Source organism: Pagrus pagrus (genome assembly GCF_965226575.1).
Source record: "Pagrus pagrus genome assembly, chromosome: 11".
Classification (NCBI taxonomy): domain Eukaryota; kingdom Metazoa; phylum Chordata; class Actinopteri; order Spariformes; family Sparidae; genus Pagrus; species Pagrus pagrus.
In genome coordinates, this window is record NC_140195.1 from 1,686,414 (window position 1) to 1,714,321 (window position 27,908).

Sequence of the window (27,908 nt, forward strand, 5' to 3'; positions counted from 1 at the left end):
CATCAGGTCGATGATCATCTCTTGTCATTACCGTCAAACCGAACACAGAAGGCGAAACATCAGAGGATTTCACTGTATGGATTTTTAAATAGCATGGAAGCTAATATCAGTTTCCACTTCAATGAATTCTTCATTATCTCGACCTGAAGTCTCCAGAGTCAGACGCTCGATGTTCGCTCCACTGCAGAGGTCGATGGATCTGAACCGAGCAGATAAAGAGCGAACACAGGTGAACCAACAGCTGATCTGATTTAAGGCGTGGCGGCTGACTCTCTCCTGGTTTCCCTGCTCTCTCTCTCTCTCTCTCTCTCCCTCTGTAAACTGTCAGAGCACCAGAGGCACAGCAAACTGTTTTTGGAAATGGAAAGTACAGATGTGATTTGATTGGTCCTGACTGATTTTGGCTCCAAACGCACCGGCTGATCCCAGGATTCCTTCTGCTTCCTGTCCTCGTCTTGTTTCCACCTGAGCGGCAGCTGCAGCGAACACCTCTGGACACCGGCAGAGGCTTCGTGCTGCCGACCACTGACTCATGAATCCTCTCTCTGCCTGAAGCCTCTGAAACTTTATTCCCCTCGTTTATCTCACCGCCTTTCGTTTCACGTCCGTACCGCCCCCGTGCTCCGGCCCATCACGTCTCGTTTCCTTCCCCTCGTCAGCCGTGATGGAGCCGGGCAGCGTCTCGTCCGGGAGCAGAACGCTCACGTCTAAAAACATAATTTGGCCGTGATGAAACGAGATGAGACAGAGGATCTGATTGGCCGCGTCTCAGATCTGCTCTTATCCCTGTCCGAAGAGTCGAGCGCCGGAGCTAATGAGGTTGGACGGCTGGCTGTGATTGGTCAGATGAGATGTGGCAGAGATAAGGTGAGAGGTGACGGTTAAAGGATGAATCAGCCTTCAGCTGGTGTGAGTGCAGACGAGCTGACAGTGAATAAAACATATGACGAGGATGTTGTTTCACTCACATCACGAACAAACTCCATCATTCTCCTTTCCGTATTTTGAAGCAGTATTTTTCACTTCAGACATTTCAACGATGAGAAATAAGTGACTACTTAATAATCATAAACTAAAAGGTGACATCTTCTTGCTGGATTAGTTATGATAGTGAAAGGAGTCGTTCTTGGGGGCTGTGATGCTCAATAGATGTTTCTGTCACATGTAAGCTTATAGGAAAACATCACGTGACGCTGTGATTATACAGTTCGGCTGCTGGTGCTGCTCCTGCTCCACATCCAGCAAGTTTCTGAACTGCATTTTGCATTAATCTAGTTTCTGATCCTTCAGGTTCTGTTCATCAGATAATCTCCACAGATGAACTCCACTCTGTGAAGTTTGAAGGTAAATTAAACGTGTAGCAGTAAAAAGCTAATGCTAGGCTACAAACAGACGACATCACGGTCACATGACTCAAACGTCTCCACCACTGAGCGTCTTACTGCACAATTACTATCCAGGTTTCTATAAACTGATCAATGTACAAGTTGTAAAGTCAGAGTGAGAACAGTGTGTAACTAAAGTGGGCCTGTAAAGACGGACTAGTGAGGAGACGAGTCTCCGTGTTCGCTGTGAGGACGTTTAATGTCCCCGACAACCTCTGTAGTCTCATTCAGACACTTGTTAGCAACCGCTAACCGTTTTTAACACATGAAGAGCTTTATAATTAAACTGTGGACACAGGAGTTTATGACGTAGAGCCTTTTTTCAGACATTTAACAAAAAAAAATATGTGAATCAGACTAACGTTAGCTAAAACTCTTCTATAGTAGCATCCAGGACGGGTTTCCACGCCACCTGTAACCTCACAAAATAATGCAGTTATGATCTTTGGCCCTTTGACTACATGTAGCGTGCTCGTTAGCCAGATGTGCTAATGTTGGTTAGAGCTGATAAACATGCTGCTAAAACAAATCCTGAGAATTTGTTGTCATTTATTCTATAAATGGCTAAAAATGGCTTGTACATGTTGAACAACACAAACTTTAGTGCGCATTTTTGTGTTAAGATTGTAACACAACTTTCTCCTTTCACTGTCCAGCTGCAATAGATTTGATAAAGAATGATTAAATGCTAATAAGCTCATTATGTCATCTTTAGTTTTTAGTTTAACAGCAATAAAGTGCTTCTTGATCTGTGCAGACTGGGTTGTCCTGTTCTAATTATCTGAGTTTTGAAAAAAACAAAACAAAACAAAATATAAAATTGAACATCAGTCAAATAAGGCGAAGTATTTAACGTTATTAATCATCAGGTCTTGATTGATCATCAGTAAGTATGTGTGAGTGAACTCGCTGCTGGATCGAGTGTGAGTGTTTCTCATGGAGCTGAATCTCCGCCTGTGCTCTTCAGCCAACCTTTAACCGTCCGTCCATCAGACCGTCGAAGCCTCGGCCTCTCCGCCGTGTCATTATGAGTAATGGCTGCTGGACATTCGGTCAATCGAGTCTTAAAAACAGCCACTTCTCAGAGCTCCTGTCTCTTTCAGCCTCACGATGACGGATTGGACTGACGGCTTTTGTCCAGCTCGACCTCACGTGACCCTCGTTCTGCCTCATTCATCTTTGAAAAGACTGTAACTGTAATTATTCAGCACATTTTACTGTAAATACATGAAATCTTGATGCAGGATTTTTACTTGTAACAGTATTTTTTACTGCAGCTGTTACTGAAGTGAAAGATACGGTTTCTCCTTCCACCGCTGGTATATTTTGTGTCTCAAAATAATCACATAAAACTTTGACATTCTCACTCCTTGAAAGCTTCTGTACTTTACATCCATCCTACATTTTCCTGGCAGCGCTGCTATAATCCTCCGGATCACAGTTTCTACCTGGAGGACTGTAAATCTCAGAGTTGAAAGCAGCTGCTCCGCGGCTCCCCCGGGTGTCGGCTGGTGCAGGAGGAATCAAAGTCAGAAAAGCTGAGTTAACTCAGCAGAAAGACTCAGATCACCTGTTTTTCTTTAATGAAAGTGGTTGTAGACTGTAAAAATAAAGCAAAGCCTCTCAGCGGCTCAGTGTATAGATTTATTTGTACTGAGAGGAGGCCTGAGGGAGAGTGAGGAGTTTATGCACCGTCATCAATTCAGAACAGGCCATTTATATTAAAACCATAAAATTACACTTTTTATTATGTTAAATTAACAGTTTTGGATCATTTGCACAGATTCAACCAACGTCTGGAGAACAAAGTTAAATCTTGATCCAGTCTCACAGCTGTTGTCATGGAGATGTTCAGATTGGATCCTGCGTGACTGTTTAATCAACTTTAAGGTCGAACTGATAACATTTAAAAATAATACATGCACAGAGCTTGTTGAAAGGTGTTGCATCACAGTATCTCTGTTCTTTAACACATTACTGTGATTGTGAATCCATCGCTGTGACGTCGCGCTGACAACAGCTGGCGGTTGATTTGCATCGTGGTGACGAGTAAAATCAAACTAAGTGCAACATGTGAAGATAAACTGTGTCAGACACGTTGCTCCGACCCATCTGACGTCTCTGCTGCGTTTGCCCTGACCCCGTGTTGCTTTGCCTTCTACATAACAGGGACATCTCAGACTCACGGCTACTTCTGGGTGAACTCCAACATAACGTTCGTCAAACTGTTGTTAATGAGATACGACGACATCAAACGCGCATCTTAGCTAGTTGCACTCTGAGATAACATCTGTTAACTCTGTCCACCTGCAAGTGTTTCAGTCTTTAACGTCGCTGGTGTCTCGGGGTTTCTGTGTTTCGTCTTGCTAGTCGGCAGTTTGTGGAAAAAACATGAAAAGGCTGAGTTCTAGCGTATCGCACAGCGCTGACGTTAGCTCACTCACGTTTTTAAGTGATGCAACATACTTATTTCATCCCAAACCACCACATGTTCCTAACCCGTACTAAAATGCGACTGCTTCACAACTTCACAATGTGTTTAATATTGTTATTGTGATGACAAAGGTCACAAAGGTCAACTGACTTCAGATAACTGATTGTCCGACGAGCTTTCAGTCGAACGGGACATTTTTCGGACTGTTGGGGTTTTTAAATAACGGGCAGTGGGAGAACGTCTGGCTGTCGCCTGAAACACAAGTAATCAACCGACACAGCAGTGTTATCAGGTCGAGAGCTCCAGAAAATGAACCTTGAGTTGCTTCGCTTTGTTTCCGTGGGTCAACAACCAGCTGTCAGTCTCCAGATTACCACGGCACACGAAGCTCGCTGCAAAACTATCTCCCACAGTCACACACATAATTCCTACGTAATGCGCCGTTATCTTCTCCTCGGCAGTTTTACTATCAGCAAACAAAGCATTAACATTTCATCGTCGCAGAGGAGAGCAGAGCTGCTCAGAACAAACACCGCCGAATAAACCATTACTGCCTGTTGGTTTAATGAAGAAGAAGCCCTCCAAGATGTGCGTCTGTGTTTACAGAGCAGATAAAACCAAAAACTCTTCATATAAACAGATTCTCTGCTCGTCATTGAGTCGACTCTCATCAGTGTGCAGAGGAAAGATTCGTACTGAGGCCTGCAGACACAAAGTCTACGAGGCGTCTTTGTGGAGGTGATTAACAGGAGAAACATGACAGGATGATGGATTCTGATGCAGGTGAAGGTCTACAGCGTCTACCTGCTGGATGTCAAGGAGAAGTGGAGGGGAAGTACACTGAGGTCTGACGTTACAACACAACACTGTAACTGTAGTGTCTTTAAACTACACACAATATGTAAAATGATATGTAAAAGAGACATTTTAACGCAAAACTGACAAACGCGTCTCGTTTCAGCTGCTCGTTTGTGCAGATCTGCTGTGGTTTTTGTTCAGGATTCAGGAATATTATGTGTTTTTCATCGCTTGATTAATCCGTGAGGAAAATAATCTTTAGCTGCACTGAATTTCAGAATTTCACAGCAATCTGTCCAACACTCGTCGAGATGTTTAAGCCTCGACTGAACCAGTGTTGCTTCCCAACTGCCAAACAACTAGCATCGCTAAAAATAACTGCAGGACGGAGAGGCTTCTCTCAGCTTCCTGCTCGCATCATGTGTAGTCGTCAGGCAGATGAACATATCAGCGGTCTGAACGTGATTACTCCTCCATCTTATTTCCCTGTTAAAAAGGTTTTTTTTTCAAACTGGCAAGTCGAAGGACTCGAAGGACAAAGGATGTCGATTTGATCTGATGTTGCCTAGACAACTTAAATACCAACTCATCTTATGAAAAAGTTTGGTTTTGTCTCTGCTTTTAAGACATGGAGAGATTCAGTGAGTAGTCGTGTGCAGTCTTTATTTCTCTCATGACAAAAGCCTCTAATCCAGGAGCGCTGCCAAACATTTCTGCCTGAGGAGATTCAAAAGCCGAATACTGCAGCAGCAGCAGCCCGACACCAGTGGACACGGGTCCGACACGTCGCAGCCAATCAAAAACCAAGCAAAAAGGAAAACAAGTGATGGAGAAGCAACTACTGGTCTCAGGAAAGTGCCAGAAATGTAAGATGCAACAACAACTGAATAAAGTCAAGATGTTTCGGTTCAGCTGGGCGGCGGATCACACCGAGACGCGTGCCCTGAAACACGCTGGGTACGCCGTGCGTCGCTCTCGTGTGCTTACGGTTTTTGGACACATGAAAACGTGGACTGAAAAGACGTTGTGAGAGGGCAGGTAACACAAATCACAGCTCATTGTGTTTTATATCTGGTTAATTAAAACATGTCTGCTCGGCTGTCAGAAGAAGTCCAGTGTCAGCTCTTGAAAAGTAGAAACGCAGCTGGACAGAAGTGTGATGGATCACTCTGAAGACCTAACATGAGCAGGACTTACAGCCACATTTATGGTTGCTCATAAAATCTACTTAAGTCATTATCAAAGCCCTCAACCTTTGTTTATCATCATATTTTTATGTCCTTTATATCTCATCCTCAGTGCGACACCGGGTCGGGCCTACCTGCCGCGACCATTATTAAATTTCCCCTCAGGCGTCTGCAAAGTTCATCTTGTCTTATCACATGACATCCATCTCATTTGTGTCCATTCATTCATTAGGAGGTAATAAAATAAGATCAAAAAATCAATATCATAACAGTATTATATCCGGCATCATTAATCTTAACGACAGCCCGCAGGCAGCCCTGAGGAGGATCTGTGCAGCGAGGCAGCTTGAAGTCTATTTCAGGAGGTTGTGTGGCAGCTGAAATCATTTGGCTGGCGCGCTCTGGTCCAGCATCGTTGCCCTCTGCTCCCTCTGAAACAGGATGAATCATGGCTGTGAAGGTGAATGAGTGTGTGTGTGTGTGTGTGTGTGTGTGTGTGTGTGTGTGTGTGTGTGTGAGAGTCCAAAGAATCAACTGAAGACAAATAATTCTGGTCTTTGTTGAGAATTAAAGAGCTTCTCGGATGTTCAGACGTCATCGTTCCCTCGGGAGCCACAACGTTTGTTCTTTCACTTTTTTATTGCATTTTTCACCGCATTAAAAAAAAAGAGGTGTAAATGGAGCCGCGAGTCGTCATGGAGACAAAGAAATAAATGAATCTGAGCCTGATTTAGTCTTTTTTTTGCTTCAATAAAACTATTTGTGCTCTCGATTGTCTTTCTGTCTTTAGTCTGGTGTCGTGTGTACTTCACTTGGATTTTAATATTTACTCAGATACTGTATATAATTACACATTTGGTGTATTTGTACTTTCTCATAACGTCCTGAGTTACTTGTTACACTGCAGATTAAGCTGAAACAATGAGCTGATCAATCAACAGACATCGGAAACTATTTTGATGATGTATTTAAAGTCATTTCATGGTTCATGAAGATTTGATGCTTTTAATCATTTTAATAACTTTAAAGATGCTTTGTGTAGTTTTGGGAATAAATTATAATCAGAAGAGAAAGATCTTAATTATCAGATTGTTTTTATGCCTAAACAAACTCTCATGTTTGTGTTATCACCTCATTAATATTGTAAATATTACATTTCTGAGATGGAATAAAAACTACAGAATGCCCCTTTAATGCATTTTTGTTAATTTTGATGTTTGGGTGGGCAAAAATTAAAAAAATTCACAGAACCAAACAATCGATTGCTCAGTGGAGTAAAGCAGATGAATCCACTGGGACTCAGCCGGGGGTCGGGACCCCCAGCCGGGTCATGAGTTACCGTCCGGGGGTCAATCACCTCGCGGTCGTTTGCCTCCGTGCACCGGTCATATTGTTCCTGAACTATGGTGTTTAATAACGGTCAGAACGTTTTATTGCAGATCATGATGTCACACTGAAGTTGATATAAAATCCAAAGGTGAAATGTCTGTAAAAATGTTTTTCTTAATTTTCACGTGAATTGTCCAGTTATGGCCCCAAATGTGTTTTGTGAGGTCACAAACATATTTATTAAATATTTTTGTCGTGCTTGTGGCTATTTGACGTCCTGGGAATGAGACTCAACTATCAACTATCTTTGTGGTGCGTTCAGGAACAGCTGGGACAAATCCTACTGACTCTACCTTTAACTTTAATAGTCTTTGAATTATATTAACATGACGTGAGCTTCAGTTAGCTTTGACCACAAATGTCCTTCAGAGGGAGACTTTTTACTCTGATACTCTGAGTACATGTCAGAGCCTGTACTCGATTACTTTTACTGGAGTAAAGAAGTTGAATTCATAATGTCAAAATCATCTACTGACATCAGCTGCTTACTTTTATTTAAGTACTTTAAAAAGTTAAATATTTTGAAAATACTCAAATAAAGTATCTCAATACTTTGATGAATGCGACGTCACTGTAGGAGAAACTGAACCTGCACTGCAGCCTGGTGTTTAGCTGTGAAATGAGCCGATGCTGCGGTGGTGTTTTTATAGTGCAGCCGAACATTCATCATCTTTTATTCAGTTAATTATTCACCACTATCGACTTATTGTAACGTGCCAACCCTTCGAACAAGAGCAGATACCGTTTGCAAAACCCTATTAGGCTCGTTCATGTTTTATTAAACATCTGACAGGACGCGATTGGCGGCGTCATGCGAGCGCGGCCTGATGAACGGCCTCCTGCTGCACTGCTGCTCCACACCCAGAGGGAAGCAGACTGAAGTGCAGCGTGAATGCAAGCCGAGCGTCGGGGGAGCTGAGGTCAACGTGGAAGATCCTGTTTGCTTCAGTTCTCACATCACCATCATCTCCAGCAACAAACGGCGAGAGGATGCAGGTCAGAGGCCACAGCTGCCTGACAAAAACATGGAGAAAAAGCCAAAGTAGAAACAAGAGGAGGATCTTCTGCCGCCATCTGGGCTGACAACCTCTCCAACTCACTGTGGCCATGGCAACCACAGCACTTCCTGCGTGGCAAACAAGCTGAAGGAAGGTGAGCGTGTGCCACCTGAACATGATGGAGGACAGACAGAAGTTACTCCACTGACACGAGACGACACTGGAGAACGATGTGTCGCTCTGTTTACCTTCTACATGTCTGTGTCTCTGCAGTTACTGCCTGTAACTCCAGTTCTATGAGTGCCTGTTTAGCTGCATGTTATCTTAGAGATAGCTCAACTTGTTGCTAAAGTAACTGCTAACAAACGTTCTGACAACCAGCAGCTTCTCACCGATCAGCTCTGGACCGCGGCCGTACGTGAGAGCGTTACAGCACCGACGTGATCTGTGAACCGTAGCTTTGTTGCTAAAAGAAGCGCTAACTGCTGCTAAATGTAGTTAGCGGCCGTTAGCTCAGTAAGCGGTCCTTGCTGACTCACACTGGGTTGCTACAGGAGCCAAACCTGCCAAGAAAACCACCTCGGTGCTGTACTGCCATCACAGATGGGCCTCCATCTTCTCGGAGATGGCGTTCTGATGCTAATCCGAGAGGGTCAGCGCCGGCAACTCGGCGGTTAAGGGGCGGGGCATAACATACACTCCACGCTATTGGCTCCACGTCACAATGCCGAACCAAACAGCACCTGACCGGTAAATCAGCTGTCCGATCAAACGATAATGAAAGTTTTGTTATAAGACGATGTGACGGCATCGAACCTGCATTTAAGATGAATTTTATATTCATACACACTTTGAAATTTTAAAAACAGACAGTTAAACGAGCGTGTGATGCGGGGGAGTTATCTTAAATGAACATTGTGATCCGGTCCGTAACCTCCTGATCCAACACCGGCCCAGCAGACAGTCGTAGTAGTCACACCCAGTTAGCAAACCCGAGAACACGCCGGCTGATCCTGCATCAGCATATTCTCACATTCAGGACAGATTATGAGACAACGAGACGTTTTTCGGTTGACGACTCGTCACTAAAGTCTGTTTCCTGTTGTCAGAGAGGCTCCCTGATTCTGAAGCTTCCTGCTGGATCCAGACGCACAACGACACTCAGCACCGTAATCACTAAAATGTTATGTAAAGGCCAAAGTAAGTGATTCACATCATTTCCATAATCATCAAACCGTTCAGCGAACCCTTGAGTTCTCTCTGGAAACAACGTTTCTTGTGTTTATACACTCGGCGTCTTCCTTTAATTCGTCTGAATAATGTTTCTAATGTGTCTCTCGTGGTGTTTGTGAGATAGTAAAGGCTACTTCAACCGCAACAACCCTCCAGGATGACAGGCTGTCGAGTCTTTGTTCTCTCTTTTTTTCCTCCCTGCGTATCCTCAGTGTTGTTGATGTAGTATTGGCTGCCTCGTCGACTGATCCTGGGCGCTGCTATAAATAAATACTCTCTCTGTCTTCTGTCGCAGGCTGCACCATCGCCAAAACACTACCTGCAGCACGGCCACAGCTCAGCCGCTCAGCAAAGTCACTGCGGGTCACCGGCTGCACACAATGCTGCCCGCTGCAGGAAACAGCGAGACGGCAGCAACTGATAGCTGAGACTCAAAACACGTCTCTGTTTGTGCTGACGAAGGGGCGTCGGCCAGAGCGAGGAAAAGGTCGAGTGGGGAGGAGGAGGAGGAGGAGGAGGAGGAGGAGGATTCAAAAGCACTAATGAGGAAAAACATGGAGGAGAGGGAGAAAAAACAGGAGAGCAGCTTTAACGAGGAGAGAAAAGGGAGGAGAGGAAGAGAATAAGCGTACGGCAGGAGGATAAATAAGGTAGAAAAAGAGGAGTGCAGGAATGTGGCGAGAGGATTGTGGGATTACAAGGACAACGTGAAAGAAAAAGAGGAGGAGAAGGGGAGGAAGTAAGGCAGGAGGTTAATCAAGGATGAGGAGAAGAAGGAGGGGGAAAGAAAAAGGAGAAGGACAGGAGGAAAAGAGGATGTTGCCCAAAGCTTAGAAACCAGATAATGACTGAAGGACAAGGACGAGAACAAATAGGAGGAGGATGGCAGAAGGTTAAACGAGGAGGAGGAGAGAAGCACATGGCTGCAGGATTAAAGATGAAAAAGCACCAAAAAGAGGAGGTACAGGAGGATAATGTGACTGAAGGACGGCAGGAGAGGACGGGAGAGGAGGAGGAGACGGGCGAGGACGAAGCTGGGGGAGAAATGGGGGACAAATAATGAGCGATGGGGAAGGAAAGAGAGAGAAGTTACAATAACACCCTCAGTCTGCTTCAAATAATCAAGGTCCAATGTCCAAACCTGTCACCCTCCGAGAGCTCGACTGAATAATATCTGCAGCTCACAATAAAACATGAAAGTTTAAAGGAACAGTTCAGCCAAAACATAAAACTCAGCCATCATCTCCTCCTGATGATATAAAGTCAGGCTCAGTCATCGTCTCCTCCTGATGATATAAAGTCAGGCTCAGCCATCATCTCCTCCTGATGATATAAAGTCGGGTGAAGTCTCGTAGTCCACAGAACATTTCTGGAGCTTCACAGTAAAACAGAGTTGCAGCGTTCTGCTGAACACCTGAAGCAGCTGGAGATGATTTAAACATCAGATGTCTCCATGCAGCTCGTCTGCTGTGATCTCAGTCTGCAGGAGCCCCGAGATCATGAACTGAAGTGAAAGTGAACGTCTGACACAACACTGAGAATCACGGCTCGACTGCTTCATGTCAAAAAAACGACCGTAAGAAAACAGCTCGGTCAGAATTAGAGTTGCAAAGATCAGTCGATTAGTTGGAAAAGAAGAAAGTTGCCTGGTATTCTGATAATCCATTGGATCAGCTGGTTCTGGTTCTTAAATGTGAGGATTTGCTGCTTGTCTTTGTCATTTCTGACAGTCAGTGAAGAGTCTTTGGGTTTTGGACCGTTGGTTGGACAAAAGAAGAGACTCAACGATTAGTCGTGTGAATAATCAGCAGATGAATGGATAATAGTTGCAGCTGCTCGCAGTAGGACACAAACTTTAGCTGTCAACATATTTAAACATGCAGCACAAAGACAGATGACGACATGTTCACACTTTTTTAAAGCCACTGTTGTTTGAAAACTGCATGTTTCATGTTTGTATTGAGTTCATGAGACCAAACACTACAGGAAAATATTACAGGAAGCTTGTGCTGCTTGCATTAATTAAAAAACGATGTTGCAGCTGCAGTGCAGCTACAGTGTGAGAGTGGAGGTGTAACATGACAGACAAACAGAAGTAAATGCATGAAGGTTGTTAAGTGGACGGCAGCGACCTGGAGGTCAGTGGTTGGTTCTGATAATCTGCAGTGGTGCCGGTAACCGCTCGCTGCCTCACAGCGCCTGTAATCCCACCTACAGGTCTCTGAGGGCTCCTCTGAAGGGACGGCCCACCAGACGCATCAGAAACACTGAACGAGCCACGTGTCAGTGGTTTAGAGGTCTGGAAACATGAAACCTCGTCTTTTCTTTATCATGATCGGTTGAAAAACGGGTGAACCTCTTTTAACTTTAACGAGTTCTACTCATAAAATGAACTCAGCTTGTTTTTGTGACTAATTCCCATTTGATTCTGCATAAAAAGACCTGAAACCTCATTCAGTCATATTTCTGTCACGAGCACGACAGACTGCAAACAGTCGAAGAGCTTCTCTGCAAAAACCTCTACAGGGAAATACTAGTTAAAGTACACGCACGCACACACACACACACACACACACACACACACACACACACACGTGCACAGCATCACATGCATTTACCCGTCAGCGTCAGACCGTACGGTGACTGTGTGATTCTCGGGTTTATTTCTGAGCTGAGAAGTCAGGTGAGAACGTGAAGCTGTTTTTAACGTTGACGAGCCACAAAAAATAGATTCAGATTGATCACCACAAATCTCTCGGGTAATTATCTCTGCTCGCGCTCCTGTGACTGAGCGCCAGCGTCGAGTAAAACGCTCCCTTCATCAGCTGAACGTTTCTGCGCCAGGAAAATATCTGACATCATTATTTTATTCTTGTTTCGATGGAAGAATTAAAGAGCTATAACGTCTTTTCTTATTAACACTTTATTTTATGGCTCGTATTCCTGATTCACATCTAAGAATGAACTGACGTATAACTGTTATCTCCACAACTGTTTCCAAAGAGGACTGTGTCACTAATTACAGGGAAAAACATCAGTGTTCAATAATATAATAACAATAATAATACACCAATTAACCCTTCACACTCCGGCCTTTATTCCAGCTTTCACTCCCTTTAATTGCAGGGTGCAGGTGTGCCATTTATCTCGAGGGTTTCATTCCTGGAGGGCGTCAGTAATGTTATGTTACGATGGATCTCTGTCAGGGGTCGGTTCACGTTTGAACTGATAACAGAACATCTGGTACCTTTTCTCGGTACTTTACTGTCTCTGATAACAAAAATGTCATTCTGGTTGTAAAGAATAAGTCGTCTAATACGGCCGGTGTTGCTTCAAAGGAGGAAGCTGTTCAGAGACCGGCAGCAGCTGGAGAAACTGTTTCTACTCCGTGCACTTTACTCAGCCTGGATATCTGGACTGAAATGTAGAAACAGGTTGAATATCAGCACATCAAACAGTCGAGGGAAGTAATCCACCGCCGCAGCGTCGAGTCGGAAGAAGAAACACCGACGTCTTAGTTATGTTGTTGTGGTGACAGCAGTGCTGCATGCTGTGATGTTTCCCTGTCAATAGTCTGCAGTTCAGGCTTAGGGTTAAAAACCCCTCACATAATGATTCAGCGCACTAAACAGCACGTTGCTGAGCTTCAGCCGGGGAAACGCTCAGCTAACGTCAACCAAGACTCAGTTATCTCCAACGACTCCTCCAGCCAGCTGAGTAATTACATAAAGATGTCACTGAAGATGCTGATGCCTCATCGTTCATGTAGGAGGGTTCAACTCTCTGTGAACGAGCCGACGTCAGCACATCAACCACCGTCCACTCTTCAGCTTTTAGATATATTAACTGTTGGACCAGGTGTTTCCTCAGGTGAGACCTGTTGCCCTGACTCACTGCGACAGCTCCTCTACAGATAAGAAACACTGAAGACTGATGGAGCATCAAACTCCACACGAGCAACAAGCTGGTCACCCAACACACACTGCAGCTCTGTCTGTCTCTAACCAGCTCTGATCGGACAGGAAACATCTAATACATACTGTGACTGCTTCACACACCCAGGTGTCCCTGTCCTCCCTCTCTGTGTCTCAGCATCATCATCTACCTTCTCTGGTTTGCCTTCAAAACAACAACACATTCATTCATCACTGAAATCAACACTGATTTACAGACTACACGTTCATTCACTACGCTGCTGCTTTCGTCTTCTTCATGTACAGTCTCCATCTTGTCCCTCTGTCTCACTGAGTCTGGGCTGCGACACGTCCATCACTGTTCTGTTGGACAGTCACCTTCAAAGTTGAACAGGGAAATTCAGACCGCTGCTCGAGATCAGCCAGCGATCGTTCAGGCGCCGACTGCAGCACTGATCGAACCAAAGCTGCTGCACCAAGATTGATCAGTGTTGTGATGTTTGAAGTCGGCGTGCGATGACGCCAAATAAAATAATCCAGAATTCACCTCAAATGCATCAAACTAAAGTAACGAGCCTGTTTTGAAAATGTGAGGAGGAGAAACTACAGATGCCTGAAACATCTACTGAAGTACAGCAACAGAGTATTTGTACTTCGTTACTTCCTCTGATCTGAAGTCCTCGCTCACCTTGAATCCTTTAAAAACAACAAACCAAATCTTGGTGAAGTTATGAGCCTAAATTTCAACATCCACATTCAGACGAACAACAGTTTGTGTTTTCTCTCCTGTTCCTGAACTTGGAAACGTTTTCCTCTCAGCGTCTGAAGGTTCGGCCGGCTGATCCCGGTGCAGTTCCTCGATAGTCACACACTGAAAAGTAGGTCACATAATGATCATCTCTGCTGGACTCAATTAAACACTCACGATGTTAAAATGACATTTGTTTCACGGTTTCATGTTTTCGATGTGTAAAACTTGAAAAGATGCTCTTTCCTTTTTTCTCACTTTGAACTACGTGGACTCATTTTATTATTTAAACTGACTAATATGCTGCTGAATGTAGCCGACACCAGCCCCCTGCTCAGCACTCACACCGGTTTGTTAATAGAAAGTGAGGAGGAGGGAAAACATTTGTGCAGCAGTGACCATCTGCAGCTGAACATGCTTTGTCATTTCTTTAAAGTGCTTCCAGGTGATGTAACAGCCTCAGGCGGCCATGTTGGAGCCCCACGCTGTTGAATAACTGTAGCTGTGTACAGATGACTTCTTTATTAGCAGATCTGGTTCATTTCTGTCTGATGACTGATGATTTCATAACTGATCCATCTGACTGATTTTTGTTTACATGTCATCTTGTTAGCTAGCTTAACCGCGTACGTGCTTTGCTAATTTTGGTGTTTTACTCTCATATTTTATCTATCTTCATGAAATATCAATATTATGTCTGTTATTAAATAATAACAAATGCAATAACAAATTACAAGAATTTGAAGGTAGCTCCAAAACTATAGGGGGCAGCATAGCCGCTAACTGCTGCTCACTATACTCTTGGCTGTAGCGCCTAGCAGCTGTTAGCAAGTAGCTAAGATCAGGACCTCTGACGACGAGGAGAGTCACTGCGAGCAACGTGGTTCAGCAGCCTCCCAGTGAAGACGCGTGGACAGCAGACTGGGACTGAACAAAGACGGAGGTCAGTGTGAAGACAGAGGACACACTACAGAGGCGATTTACAGCGGCTCTGATCAGGACTATGACTCCGGGAACGAGAAGACGCGACAGGCGAGGACAGGAGAGGACAGAGAGGACAGACAGAGAGAGTCGGACATCATCAGCGTGTAGAGACAGAATATTTTCACATGTTACTGTGAACTGAGGATTTATTTGGACCGAACCAGAGGAGACTGTGGAGACGAACCAACACTGTTCTGGTGACTTGGATCCAGTTTGTGTCCAGTTTGATGAAGTGTGTTTGACGAGTTAACGAGGCGATGAAGCTCGTCTGAGTTCAGTCACAGAGAAACTTGAGTTCAGACGGTGGATGGTTGGATTTTTCTGTTTATAATGAAAATAAGTGTCAAAATATTTCTTTCTTCACATTCAGTGAGTTGATGTTGTCGACTTGTTGGACTCAGCAGTGAACTGGCTGCTTTATAAACTACAGGCTGTCAGACGATCACCTCTGAGCCACAGAGTGCTGCTAGGAGGCTAGCTGGTTAGCATGCTAACTTCAGTCTCTGCAACACAGAACAGAGACGTCAACACTGTTGTTTCATCAAATTTCATTACTGACAAAGATTCATGCAGAGAACGAAGGAGGAGTCAAAAACAAACAGCCCTCAAGGAAAACACAGACTTGCTAATCCCTCGACTGAGTGTTGCTCTGCTACACATTTTATTCATTCAACATTAAATGTTTTCATGAAAGGAAAGTTAAACAAATGAAATATAGTCAGATCCCTGTGTCCTCCCCGTCCCCCCTGTCCCTCCTGTCCCTCCTGTCCTTTAGCCTCTATCATTATGCTTCCTTAAGAGATCAATAATCAGCATCGATGGCCACAGACAGACAGACAGACAGACAGACAGCAGCACTCTGGTTGTGTTACATGTCACAGCTCAGTGTTTATAAAGACTGCAGGAACAGACTGTTGGAATATTTAGACTGTGATTCAGCCGCGTTGTCCCGCCGCGACGTTAAACCGCCTCACTTCATGTTTCTACCTGCATTTGGAGGGTTGGCGGGTGTTAATTTCAAGCCCTGGAAGCCCGACTGTTTGCCGTCCTGCTCAGCCAATTATTTTCTCGACGCATTTAAATACACAAACACACACCAGCCTACTCACACACACACACACACACACACACACACACACACACACACACACACACACACACACACACACATCTGAGCACCTTCTGGTTGTTCTGTTCTTCTGGGGGTGTTTGAAGCCCACAAAATACTGCATAACACGAAACTCTGATTAATATCTCTCTCTCTCTCTCTCTCTCACACACACACACACACACACACACACACACACACACACACACACACACACACACACACACACACTCTACAAGCCACAGTTGGAGCTGTGCAGGCTGTTTATATGAGCCTGTTTCTCCCCCTGCTGCAGTAAAGCTGGTCGCTGTGTATATAGGATCTGAGCTGAGCAGACATAATAAGCCCTGATCATCCACCCACAGCCCTCTACACACACACACACACACACACACACACACAGATACTGTATAGCGCAGGGTAGTTAGCATTTTGCTGCATCATGCCTCAGCCCGTCTGAGGAAACCGGAGAAAGCAGAGCGAAGGACTGAACGCTGAATCTGCCAAGGACACTCAGCGTCCAGCCCAACCAGACAGTAATGGGTCCACGCTTCTACTGTCTCCATGTCTTCAGGATGGTTATTATTAGGAAATATCTCAGTCTCAACCAGTTTCTTCAGCTCTGCCAGCAGTGATGAGGATGTCTGTCCAACACTGTGGACCACAGTCAGACATCTCAACAACAACTCGTCACCAATGTCCTGTGAAATCTGATGACAACCAGAAAAAGACAAAGCCTAAGAGACAAAAAATCAATAAATCAATAGAAAGTAAAGAGTAATATGGTTAACATTTATGGCAGGTAAAAGTAATCGAGTACAGGCTCTGACATGTACTCAGAGTATCAGAGTAAAAAGTCTCCCTCTGAAGGACATTTGTGGTCAAAGCTAACTGAAGCTCACGTCACATTAATATAATTCAAAGACTATTAAAGTTAAAGGTAGAGTCAGTAGGATTTGTCCCAGCTGTTCCTGAACGCACCACAAAGATAGTTGACAAAGACCACTGAAGAGCGAGAGAGCAACTTATTTGAGGAGTTCGAGGAGAAAAATAAAAAGTTAAACGCTCGGTCAGCAGAGTGTGAGGTTCAGGTGACAGAGAGAGATGAGGAGGGCTTTCTGAAGGCTGGCCAGATATTTTTAGAGTCTTGTGAGTCTCGGTGGATCCTGACGGGCCTTTTAAGGGATTTTACGGGCATGTGGACGCATTATTATCTGCTTCACACTGGTCTGCAGCAGGAGAAGGACGCAGGATTAAACTCCGTCAGAATAAGAGTTTCAGAGAGTTCTGGTCCAAAGTGGCGTCACGTCTCCTGACCACTTCTTCATTTGGCTTCGTTTTTTTTAGCCAGAAGCCATTTTGTAAGAGCTGCTGCCACTTTATCAAAATGGTGGTTGTTTCAAAGTGACTTCAGCGAAGATAAATCAGCGTTATAAACCCGGTGATCGTCTTCGCTGCTCTGTCGTCACACAGCTCTTACTTCTGTTCCTCCTCTCCTGGATGTGGCGTCACTGCAGGTCCATATCCAACAGCTTCACCTCCTTTCAAACACTCTCGACTTCTGCCTTCAGGTGTGAAATAAAACCCGTTCAATCCGTCTTTCTTTTTGTTTAACCCACCCTCTCTTTCATCAAGGACCCGCCAAGATCGAGGTGAAAAACAAAAAGCGTATCAGTGAAGTGAAAACTGACTCAGTGGGTCCAGCAAGATTGTTGAGTTTGATGTTGGAGGATGAAGAGTTTCATCAGAGGAGGAGAAACAGGAAGTAGTTTGATATTTAAAACAGGAAACATTCACTTAAACTCAGACGGACCAAATACGTTCCTACTGAAACTACCCCTGAGTGTTAAATCATCACTTTACTGTTGGTAGAAACTTCTTGACTTCCAGTCTGAGAGGTTTAGTTTACCCGCAGCCACGTGATTGGCTGGCCGGTGTAATCGAAGCCAAATCTGTTTGGTTTGACTGAAAGAGTAAACGCCCACAGAGACAATGTGAATGAATGAACATTCAGAAAATCTTCCTGAATTAACTTTTTACAACTCGGCTACACAAAGCAGAGTTCTGTCAGAAGTTGGTGGTTTTGGCGGCTTGGAGGAGCCAAAGAAGTTCTGGTGTTGAGTTTACCAAACGCTAATGAACCTCAAAGTCAAGTAGGAGAAACAGACTTTTAGCTTCGCAGCTACAGTGAAGATTTCTGCTTTAAAAAAGGATGTAATGAACGTCTTTTCAAATCAATTTGGGATCTCAAGGCTTCTGGAGACTTGGACGAGCTGTTTGGAGACATTTTGTGTTTTCTTTTGGTTGTTTTTCTGTTTTAAATCAAGTCTCCAGCTGCTTCAGGTGTTCAGCAGAAGTTTTGTGGACTTCCCCTGACTTTATATCATCAGGAGGAGATGATGGCTGAGCCTGACTTTATATCATCAGGAGGAGATGATGGCTGGATGATCCACCTCCATTGAGAGTCCCTTAAATTGTTAATTCAATGACTAAAGTTTTACTTAAACTCTGGAGACGGCAGCATCCTGAAAACCTTCTGTCCACTCAGGTTTAACTGCGCCGCTTAAAAGGTAAAACTGAGGAGCAGATTTTGGATTAACTTTTGAACTGTTCCTGCTTTGAAAAACCAACATCAAGCGAGCATAAAAATGTTTTTGTTTTAATTTTGCAGTTTCCATCAACCTTTTCTAGAGTCACACTACCACACGGCTGTGGCTGCGACTCTTTGTTAATCATGGGTGCATCACTGACCTCATGCAGGGTCGTGAATCAAGTGAACAGACCTGGTTGTACTGAAGCAACTGTGTTCCTGGAGGTTAGCGAAACATCTGTCACATCTGCAGCTTCATATCCCAGGTGGCTTAACGCTGCTTCTCTGCTGATGTTACAGTGAAGAGTCACAGCACAGCTGCTGCAGCCTCTTCGCAGCACCGTCGATACAGGCAGAGCAATAACAGATCCACAGCGTCAGCCAGGTGGAGCAGCTGCTCACAGCCAGTGGCCGAACACCGTCGCAGCTCCGCCTTTTGAGAGGAGTAACGAGCAACAAACAGATAACGAGAAGCGTCACATCATCTCCCTCCTCTCTCGTGTCTGCACAGGTTTCCAGAAACTGCATTATAAATAAACCAGAGCAGTAAAGTGTTCCTGAGGATTCAGAGGATGTGGAAGTTATTGTGAGGGAAACAGAGACGGCAGCACAACCCTCAGAGGGCTCCATCGTCTCCCCCTGCTCGAGCGATGTTTGTTTCATTACATTATCGAGCCTTTTTAAAGAAAACGACACCATATATCTGAGAGCTGTTTTTAAAGATTTACATCTTCAGTAAGAGGCAGTGGGCCCGGAGCTGGGAGCCACAGACAGGAAGTCAGAAGGCACTGAGACACTCACAGTGTGTTGGTTCTGGTCTTTTCCTGGGATTTGTTGACAGAGGAAGAAAACATACAGAACAACGTCGGCCTGATCCCTTAAGACGTGTTCACACAGATCTACGCTGCACTGAGAGGTGACGACAAGAAGAGGAAAGGAAACCACATTCACAATCATCTACACATATATATAGACATACTGCACGTCTAATACAGAACAATACTCAACAGCGTGTCCTGCAGTTTGTATGTTTTGTCTTGACAGGTGGTTAAAAGACTTTAACGACAGGATCCCACAAATTCAAAGCGCTCCTGACTGAAACATCACTGTGACGTCCGCCTGACTGCAGATATCTGAACACAGCAGAGACAGCTGACCTTTCCTCCGGCACATCCAAGACGAACGTTACACTTGTTCACAAGAAATATCAAAAAATCTCCAAGAAAGACTTCCAGGAAATGTACACACCACACTCCTGCTCCCCAGAGGACGAACACTTTACATTTTAACAGCCTTTCCTCTAGCGCCATCCTCAGGACAAACCTCCGGTCCGACTGTAGGACCAGCTAACTCATCAGGATGTGGTTGTGATGATGGTGTGGTGAGCGCTGCAGCCTGCAGGATCCTTCAGCCGGCAGCGTCGGTCCTGCTCAGCGTTACTAACAGGCCTTACAGCCTGAATCTGTCCCAGAAAGCCTGAGCGGGGAGTCGGGTCAGAAGCAGCTCGGAGGTTTCCAGGCAACAGCCTCCCTCCTCTGGGATTAACGCAACAATGCTGCTGAGTCAACTCCTTCAGCAACGCTCCCCAAACAGCCTGCATGACTCAGTTCATGTCTTTTTCTTTCTCAACACTCCCACCGGCAGAGCGCCGAGCTAATGAAGCGCCACACTGCTGGGCTGGAGGACGGAGGCCCACCTGTAGAGAAGATGGCTTCTCAGAGACGAAGCAACATCACAGAGAGCTCAGTAATGTTTCCTAAACGTCTGCAACGTCTGTCGATACTTAAGAGTCCTGTTCATGATTTAACTGAAAGACAGAAGATCCAGTTTGAACAACCAACAACTCAGCATCAGTCATCAGTCATCAATCATCAGTCATCAGTCATCAGTCATCAGTCATCAGTCATCAGTCATCAGTCCTTCTGTCAGGTTTTCATGATATCTTTTTTTTTGCGATAATAGATTTGTTGCCACTTGTGTTTCGGCACATCATCACCTTTTAAATTGAAATTGTAAGTCACATATTCTCTCTTTTAGCTCTGTTTTTGGTCTCCACCGCCTCCTGAGGGGAATATCTGCCTCTTGTATTGGCTCTGCTAAATGCTCCACTACTTTTCGTATCCGCCTGCCGGCCTGGCTCTACTCGGTTTGACTCGGCGCGGTAGGGAATCACATTTCCACCACAGCTACCTGCTTGAAGGTGTGTCTCAAACTAAAGGCGCTCCTGTCTCGATCCCTGCAGTCCTATCGAAGAATCACCGCTAACAAAGTGGCTCCGCTAACTCAGCTACAAACACGTTTCATTTACTGTAACTTCTTCACAATAAAAGCCTCCTGTTATTTAGTCATTTAAAAGCTTTTATTATGAAGCAGCATCACAGGAAACGTTGTGTTTTCAGCAGCAGTAACTAAACACGACGCCTGAAGCAGCTGAACACATGAAACAGTGAAACACAGCAGATGTTTGAAAGAAGAAAAATTAAGAGATGCAAGACAATCAACCTCAAACCAGCTGAACTGAACATATATTTGTCTTTGTATCGCAATATTGTTGGTTTGTTCACCTTATTTATCTCATTCTACAGTCTGATCTGTTTATGTTAATGATGTATTTAATAAATATGTCAGGTTTGGGTTTGTACTGTGTTCAACATGGTGAAATGATCCGTTCACAGTCACTGCTGATCTGACAGCACCAGGCCACAAACAGCTGATATCTGCGATTACACTCCGACTGTCACGTGACGCAAACTGTGACTTTACTGTCTGTTTCTGGATGAAAGTGTCAGACACACAGTCTGTCTGTCTGTCTGCCTGCCTGCCTGTCTGCCTGCCTGTCTGTCTGTCTGTCTGTCTGCCTGCCTGTCTGCCTGCCTGTCTGCCTGCCTGCCTGTCTGCCTGTCTGTCTGCCTGTCTGCCTGCCTGTCTGTCCGTCAGAAGGACCTCAGTGACTGTGAGGTCCGACGGGTCGGAGAGGAAAATGTTAAGCAGCCGTCGGCTTCACAGCCGTCTGATTGTGTCCTCGCTGACAGCCGACTCATTACTGCAGCAGATTAACCCGATCACCCGTCACAACAAGAGAGGGAGGACGAGAGGGCGAGAGACACAGAGGAAGAAGGACGAATACAGAAATGTAACATCCTGATACATCTGATGGTTTTTATGTCCAAACTGACCAGAACCAAACCTTCCTCCAAACATCTGACGAGCTTTTTATCGCCTCAGCTGACTCAACCAGATCGCTGCACCGAAGAAGTACTTGTACTTTACTCGAGTATATTCTTTCTATGCTACTTTATACTTCTACTGTACTTTATTCAGCTGGAGTTACTTTACAGAGTACGAATACAAAACAAATGAACAATATTATACATGAGAGATCAAATCTAAACTACCAAACTGCATTTACTACAACAACTGAAACGATTGATCCATTAATTGATTAACTGGCAACTATCTTACCATCTGCGAGTCATGTTTAATGGTTACACCGTTACAGCTTCTCCAAAGTGGGAATTTGGTACGTTTCCTTTTTAAACATTTTACTTGTTTTAATCTTCTCCACAGTTTAAAGTGTCACTTTTGATGACTGTGACAAGTTTTTCTAAATATTAACGAACAGCACCTTTACAACAGCTGCTGCTCAGCATGAATACATCTGTATGTATATATTTAATAATGTCATAGAGCAATATAACAGTCACAGACGAGACTTGTACTCACAAACTTTAATTTAAGAAACATTATCAATACAGAGCTTTAACGTGTAATGGAGTGTAGTAAGAGTGTAGTAAGAGTGTAGTAAGAGTAGGGGTTGGCCCGATTTAAACATTTTAAACCCGCTTGATGTACTGTAGGACCTGACCGGACCGGTATAACCTAGTTTAACCACTAGATGTCGCACGAGAGCTGAATGACAGCAGCACTACAGTCCATCAGGTCAACTGTGACACGTCGTGTTTTTTATTTCTCTTCTTCTTCTACGGTTTAAATTCAAAATAATTAACACAATAAGACTTCAGCTGACGTAACACATTCCTGAAAATGTTTCACAATAAAAGCCTTGTTAAAAAAATGAAGGTTTTCTGTCCACTGAAACGCTGGAGGGCTTTTAACTTGAGACAAATGAGTTTGTATAATGCAGTAACTTTAACAGGAGCAGCGGATCAACACGAGGCTTCGTGCTGCGACTACAAAAACAGCGTGTAAAGCCTTTAGACATCGTCCTGAGGTCCTGAGGTTCCTGCTAACTAGCCACGTGCTGCCAGGTTACACCTGACAAAATAAAGCCTGTTGAAGCAAAACTGGAAACCGACCCAACCCTTGTGTTAGCAGTGGAAACAAAGTGGTGTTATTGTCGGCACCGTTGGCGCAAAGACAACTAGATCGCTTTCTGGATTGTCCCGAGTAACGCCGAGCAACAACACAGGACAAAACACCAGTTTATTCATGTATTTAGTCTATAACGGAGACGTGAAGGCTGGTGGAAATGGTGCCAGGCTGCCAGTCAGCCTTCATTTTCCCAGGAGATTTGGTGCCCGGTGGCAGACAGAGCGGCTCAGCGAGGCGAGGTAATATGGAAATGATGGTGTCATTATTCTGCAGCCGTTACACTGTGACATTAACGTTCACTCCATAATGAGACGTTAAAGCAAAGTAAAGCATCTGAGCTCTTCCTCCAGTGCTGCTTCTGTTAAGAGTCTCAGTCTTTGTCCCAGCAGAGACACACCTGAAACCATACAGCTCACTTCACCTACACTTGACGCACACTCAGAGCTAAGTGTATCCCACAATGCATCACTGTCAACACTAACATCAGTCCAGCTGATACACAGTCACACGGTTTGTTTTTACGATTCTGTCCCACATCATTTACTCTACACTTTTATTAATGTCCTCACATCCTGATGAACATGATGAACAAAAACAGAAAGTCCACAGATGACACTCGATTAAAACTGAACATCATCCTTTTATATGAGAATAATCTGACGCTGTCTTTATGACCTTTCAAAATAAAATCACATGATGTCTTTGTTGTGAGCAGCAGACGTACGTGCTTCGAGATTACAGCGGCAGTTTTTTTTACTCCTCTGCTGTTCAGCTGAAAGTGAAATCAACCCTCTCGGGGTCTGTTGGCACAAACGCGTCACACGAGTCGACACTTGGTGACTTGTGAACACTGTAAATGTGAGAACCGGGCCTTTGTAGTGACCCCGGCTGAGGTTGAGGACGAACCAGATGGGTCCAGTCTCACCTGAGCCTGATAGAAAAGCTTTGTTCCCTTCAACTCGGCTCGCTTTTGAATAATCTCCCAGCAGGCTGTGTGGCTTTGGCATCACTCTCTTTTTATCGCTGTCAGGCCAATAAAAGCATATTTGAGTTTGAAATGAGGACACAGACAATACGAGGCGGCTCTGTTACTGGTATCATCTGACTGTGTCAGCGGCTCGTACTGCAGCCTTAAGGAGGCTCCTCTCATTAATCTAATATTCCTCAACCTACAGAGAGGGCCTTGAAGCCTTAATTCAATTACTTAAAGATTTACTCAAAAGGCACAGTTCACCCAAAAAAAAAAACTGAATCATTATCTACTCAAAAAACATTTCTGGAGCTTCACAGTAGAAGAAACTGAGGTTCTGCTCATAACATAACCATATACCAAGGACGACTGTGAAAGCAGCGTATTATGACCCATAGTTATGTTTCTTGTTAGGCGGCGACCTCTAGTGGCTGTAGTAATCATTACGGATGCAATGGAGGGCGTCAGGAGAGGCAGTTTAAAGAGGGAGGAGGTCGGGTCAAACAAGCGGTGGACTTTTTTTTTTTTGGTCCAGCGTGAAACAGGAAGTCAACTGTGAGTCCTCTGAACGTCGTGTCACAGTTAAGTGACGTCACTTATGTGTTTCTTTCATAGATACGTTTGTAACCGCAGTGACAAAACACAATGTTTTCCTGACGTTAGCCAAACTGCAAACGTACGACAAAAGGTCCGGTCCGCCTGTCACTGGAGCGCTGCAGCGGCCATGTTGTTTCGGGAGACGCTCACAGTCAGCTGTCTGTCCTTTAGGCACGAGGACCGGCTGCATCCGGTGTAATCCAAGTCTCTGGAAACTGTGAGATCTCAAATCGCATTGAAAACACCCACCTCAGATGGGGAGCATGCTAACACCTTTAGCTTAGCAGCTACAGTGAAGATGTAAATAACATCTTCTCAGGTCAGTTTGTGATCTGAGAAGAAGCTGCTGCAGACTGAGATCACAGCAGACGAGCTGTGTGGAGACATTTTGTGTTTAAATCATCTCCAGCTGCTTCAAGTGGTTCAGCAGGAGGAGATGATGACTGAGCCTGACTTTATATCATCAGGAGGAGATGATGGCTGAGCCTGACTTTATATCATCAGGAGGAGACGATGACTGAGCCTGACTTTATATCATCAGGAGGAGACGATGGCTGAGCCTGACTTTATATCATCAGGAGGAGACGATGGCTGAGCCTGACTTTATATCATCAGGAGGAGACGATGACTGAGCCTGACTTTATATCATCAGGAGGAGACGATGACTGAGCCTGACTTTATATCATCAGGAGGAGACGATGGCTGAGCCTGACTTTATATCATCAGGAGGAGACGATGACTGAGCCTGACTTTATATCATCAGGAGGAGACGATGGCTGGATCATCTTGTTGCTGGAATATTCTTTAATCTCTACAAATTCAGAGTCCCTTAAACTGTTAATTCAATATCTAAAGTGTTGCTTAAACTCAGCCTCCTGAAAACCTTGTGTCCTCTCAGGATGAGCCGCTCAGCTTGAAGCTAAAACTGAAGAGCAGATTTTGTTTTTTTTCCATCAACATTCCTTCAAAAATGATCATTTCAAAGTTTAAGGTCGTCCATCAATGAGATACAAAGGTAGAGAGACATGCTGTGACAGGGAGAGATAGAGAGAGAGAGAGAGAGAGACAGGTAAAGGAGACAGAATCACGCACACAAACGCACGACAGGTCACCAGGAGCAGAATCTCCTCTTTTTGCGCACATCAACAGCTGACCAGCCCCGCACGCTGCATCAACACTCACAGCAGCAACCAGAGCTCCGGTAACTGCGATCACATCACCAGCAACAAGAGCAACAGCAGCACCCACCAGCCCGGAGCAGCCCGCCGCGCTGTCATGTCGCATTTCATTAAGATTTACAACCCAGAGCGCACGACGAGGAGACAGAAGCCGCGCAGCAGTGCGCCATCCGCGGCGGAAAAACACGCAGCGAGTCGGAGGTAGAGTGTGGAGGAGGCAGAGATACCTCCTCTCCTCCTCCTCCTCCACCTCCTCTCCTCCTCCACCTCCTCCCCGGTGGGTCTCTTACCAGTACAGCAGCTTGTTGTGCAGGATCGCGGGGGTTTTGTCCGAGGCGCAGTTGATGCACCACATTGTTGCTGCTGCTGCTGCTGAGCGCCGCTGCAACAACAACCAGAGGCAGCAGGAGAGAGAGAGAGGGGGGGGGAGAGAGAGAGACAGGTGAGGGAGGGAGACAGGTGAGGGAGAGAGAGAGAGAGATACAGAGCGACTATCCAGTGCTGCCTCTCAGCCTCTCTCTCCTGCTCTGTGTGCGCCTCTCTCCACCGCTCGCTCCTCTCCTCGCCTCCCTCTTCGTCATCATCTTCCCTCCTCCATCACTTCCTCCCCTCTCTCTCCCTCCCTCTCTCTCCCTCCCTCTCTCCCTCCCTCCCTCTCTATACAAACTGTATTTATGTTTTTATTCTCCTCTTTTTTATTCAAACTGATTATCTGTCTGAGGTGATATTCATTCTCAGGATGCACGATATGGATTTTTTTCAGCCGATAATAAAAACATTTTTGTCTTGTTATTTTAACGCACACCTGGTGACAGTTTGACTGGCTGAGTTTTCATTTGTGTTATTTGGTTTGTGGTGTCAGTCCGGTCTCTCTCTCTCTGCTGGCAGTTAACATTCATCAGTCAGGTTTAAATCAAACTTTACAAAGATATACCAACTAAATAAATTGTGTTGTTCTTCTTGGGTCATTCAAACCAAAAAAAGTCTAATTTCCTCTTGTAAAAGGCTGTCAAACACCACATTCATTTAAACACCATAAAAACATACTCCAACTTCTGCTTTTCTTGTTGTTCTTCTTCTCTGTGTTTATTGGCTGCTCACAAAACAACTTTAAAGGTGCATGACACCACCTACTGTGTGGAGATGCTGCACTTGTTAAGTCAACAGAGAATTTCTTTATCTGCCGAGAACAGATGATGTAAATTTTCCATTAACAGGCCGATAACTTATCTGTCTGATATGTATCATGCATCCATAATCACTTCCTGTGTGTCCCTCCTCTGTTTCCCATCTCAGGGTGAGGGTTAACCCTTTAATGATGAAGGACAGTGCATCCGCTAAGTGATGTGAGAAGGAGGAACAGATGAGTTTTACTCTGAAAGGGCAACTTCAGCAATTCAGCTCTGCTCCTCTATAACGTTTGACTTTCAAGAGACAGATTTTGTTTTGTTATTTTCCTTAAAAAAGGTCAAATCTGAGCAGCAGACGCTGAGAAACCCTGACATTCAGCACGCAGTCGGACCAGAACCGGCTCTACGTTATGTAAAGAAACAGACAGCTGTGTGTGTGTGTGTGTGTGTGTGTGTGTGTGTGTGTGTGTGTGTGCAGGAACCTGATGCTTCAGGTGCTGACGAGAAGATTAATCAGCCCGGTCGTTACAGAACTTATTTATATTTGTGCTTTAACCAGTTTCCCCTCAGAGTATTTCTGATCCTGATGTTCAGGTATCTGTCCTGTACCTGAGCATCTCTGAGACTTTCCCTCTCTACATCCGAACACAAACATCTGAACTTTCTCCTCCTCACAGCTTCAAAACAGCCTCGTTACTTTAGTTTGATGCATTTGAGGTGAATTATGGATCAAAAGACGTGAACAGACAGAGAGGGAGGCTGGAATGGGGAGAAAAGGCGTGTTAGTGTCTCGTATCTGCAGAGAGTTTCTTATCTTCTCTCTTTGTTGCTGCTCGGGACGCTTTACCAACCCAACATGTGGCTATTTGACGTCCTGGCAATGAGACTCAACTATCAACTATCTTTGTGGTGCGTTCAGGAACAGCTGGGACA

General features: G+C 44.8%; 1 protein-coding gene across 4 annotated transcripts in view; it reads right to left on the reverse strand.

Annotated features, from left to right (window-relative positions):
* LOC311265673 (IQ motif and SEC7 domain-containing protein 1-like) overlaps positions 1-27,908 on the reverse strand; it is a 144,706-nt gene that overhangs the window by 34,358 nt on the left and 82,440 nt on the right. The window contains exon 1 of one of the 4 annotated variants that reach the window (XM_084367575.1): positions 26,136-26,375. The exons of the other annotated variants lie outside the window; for them this stretch is intronic. Within the exon in view, the coding sequence (XP_084223701.1) occupies positions 26,136-26,200 (65 nt within the window). The 5' untranslated portion in view covers positions 26,201-26,375. Of the gene's footprint in view, positions 1-26,135; positions 26,376-27,908 lie in introns of those variants that run through there. 4 annotated transcript variants of the gene reach the window in all.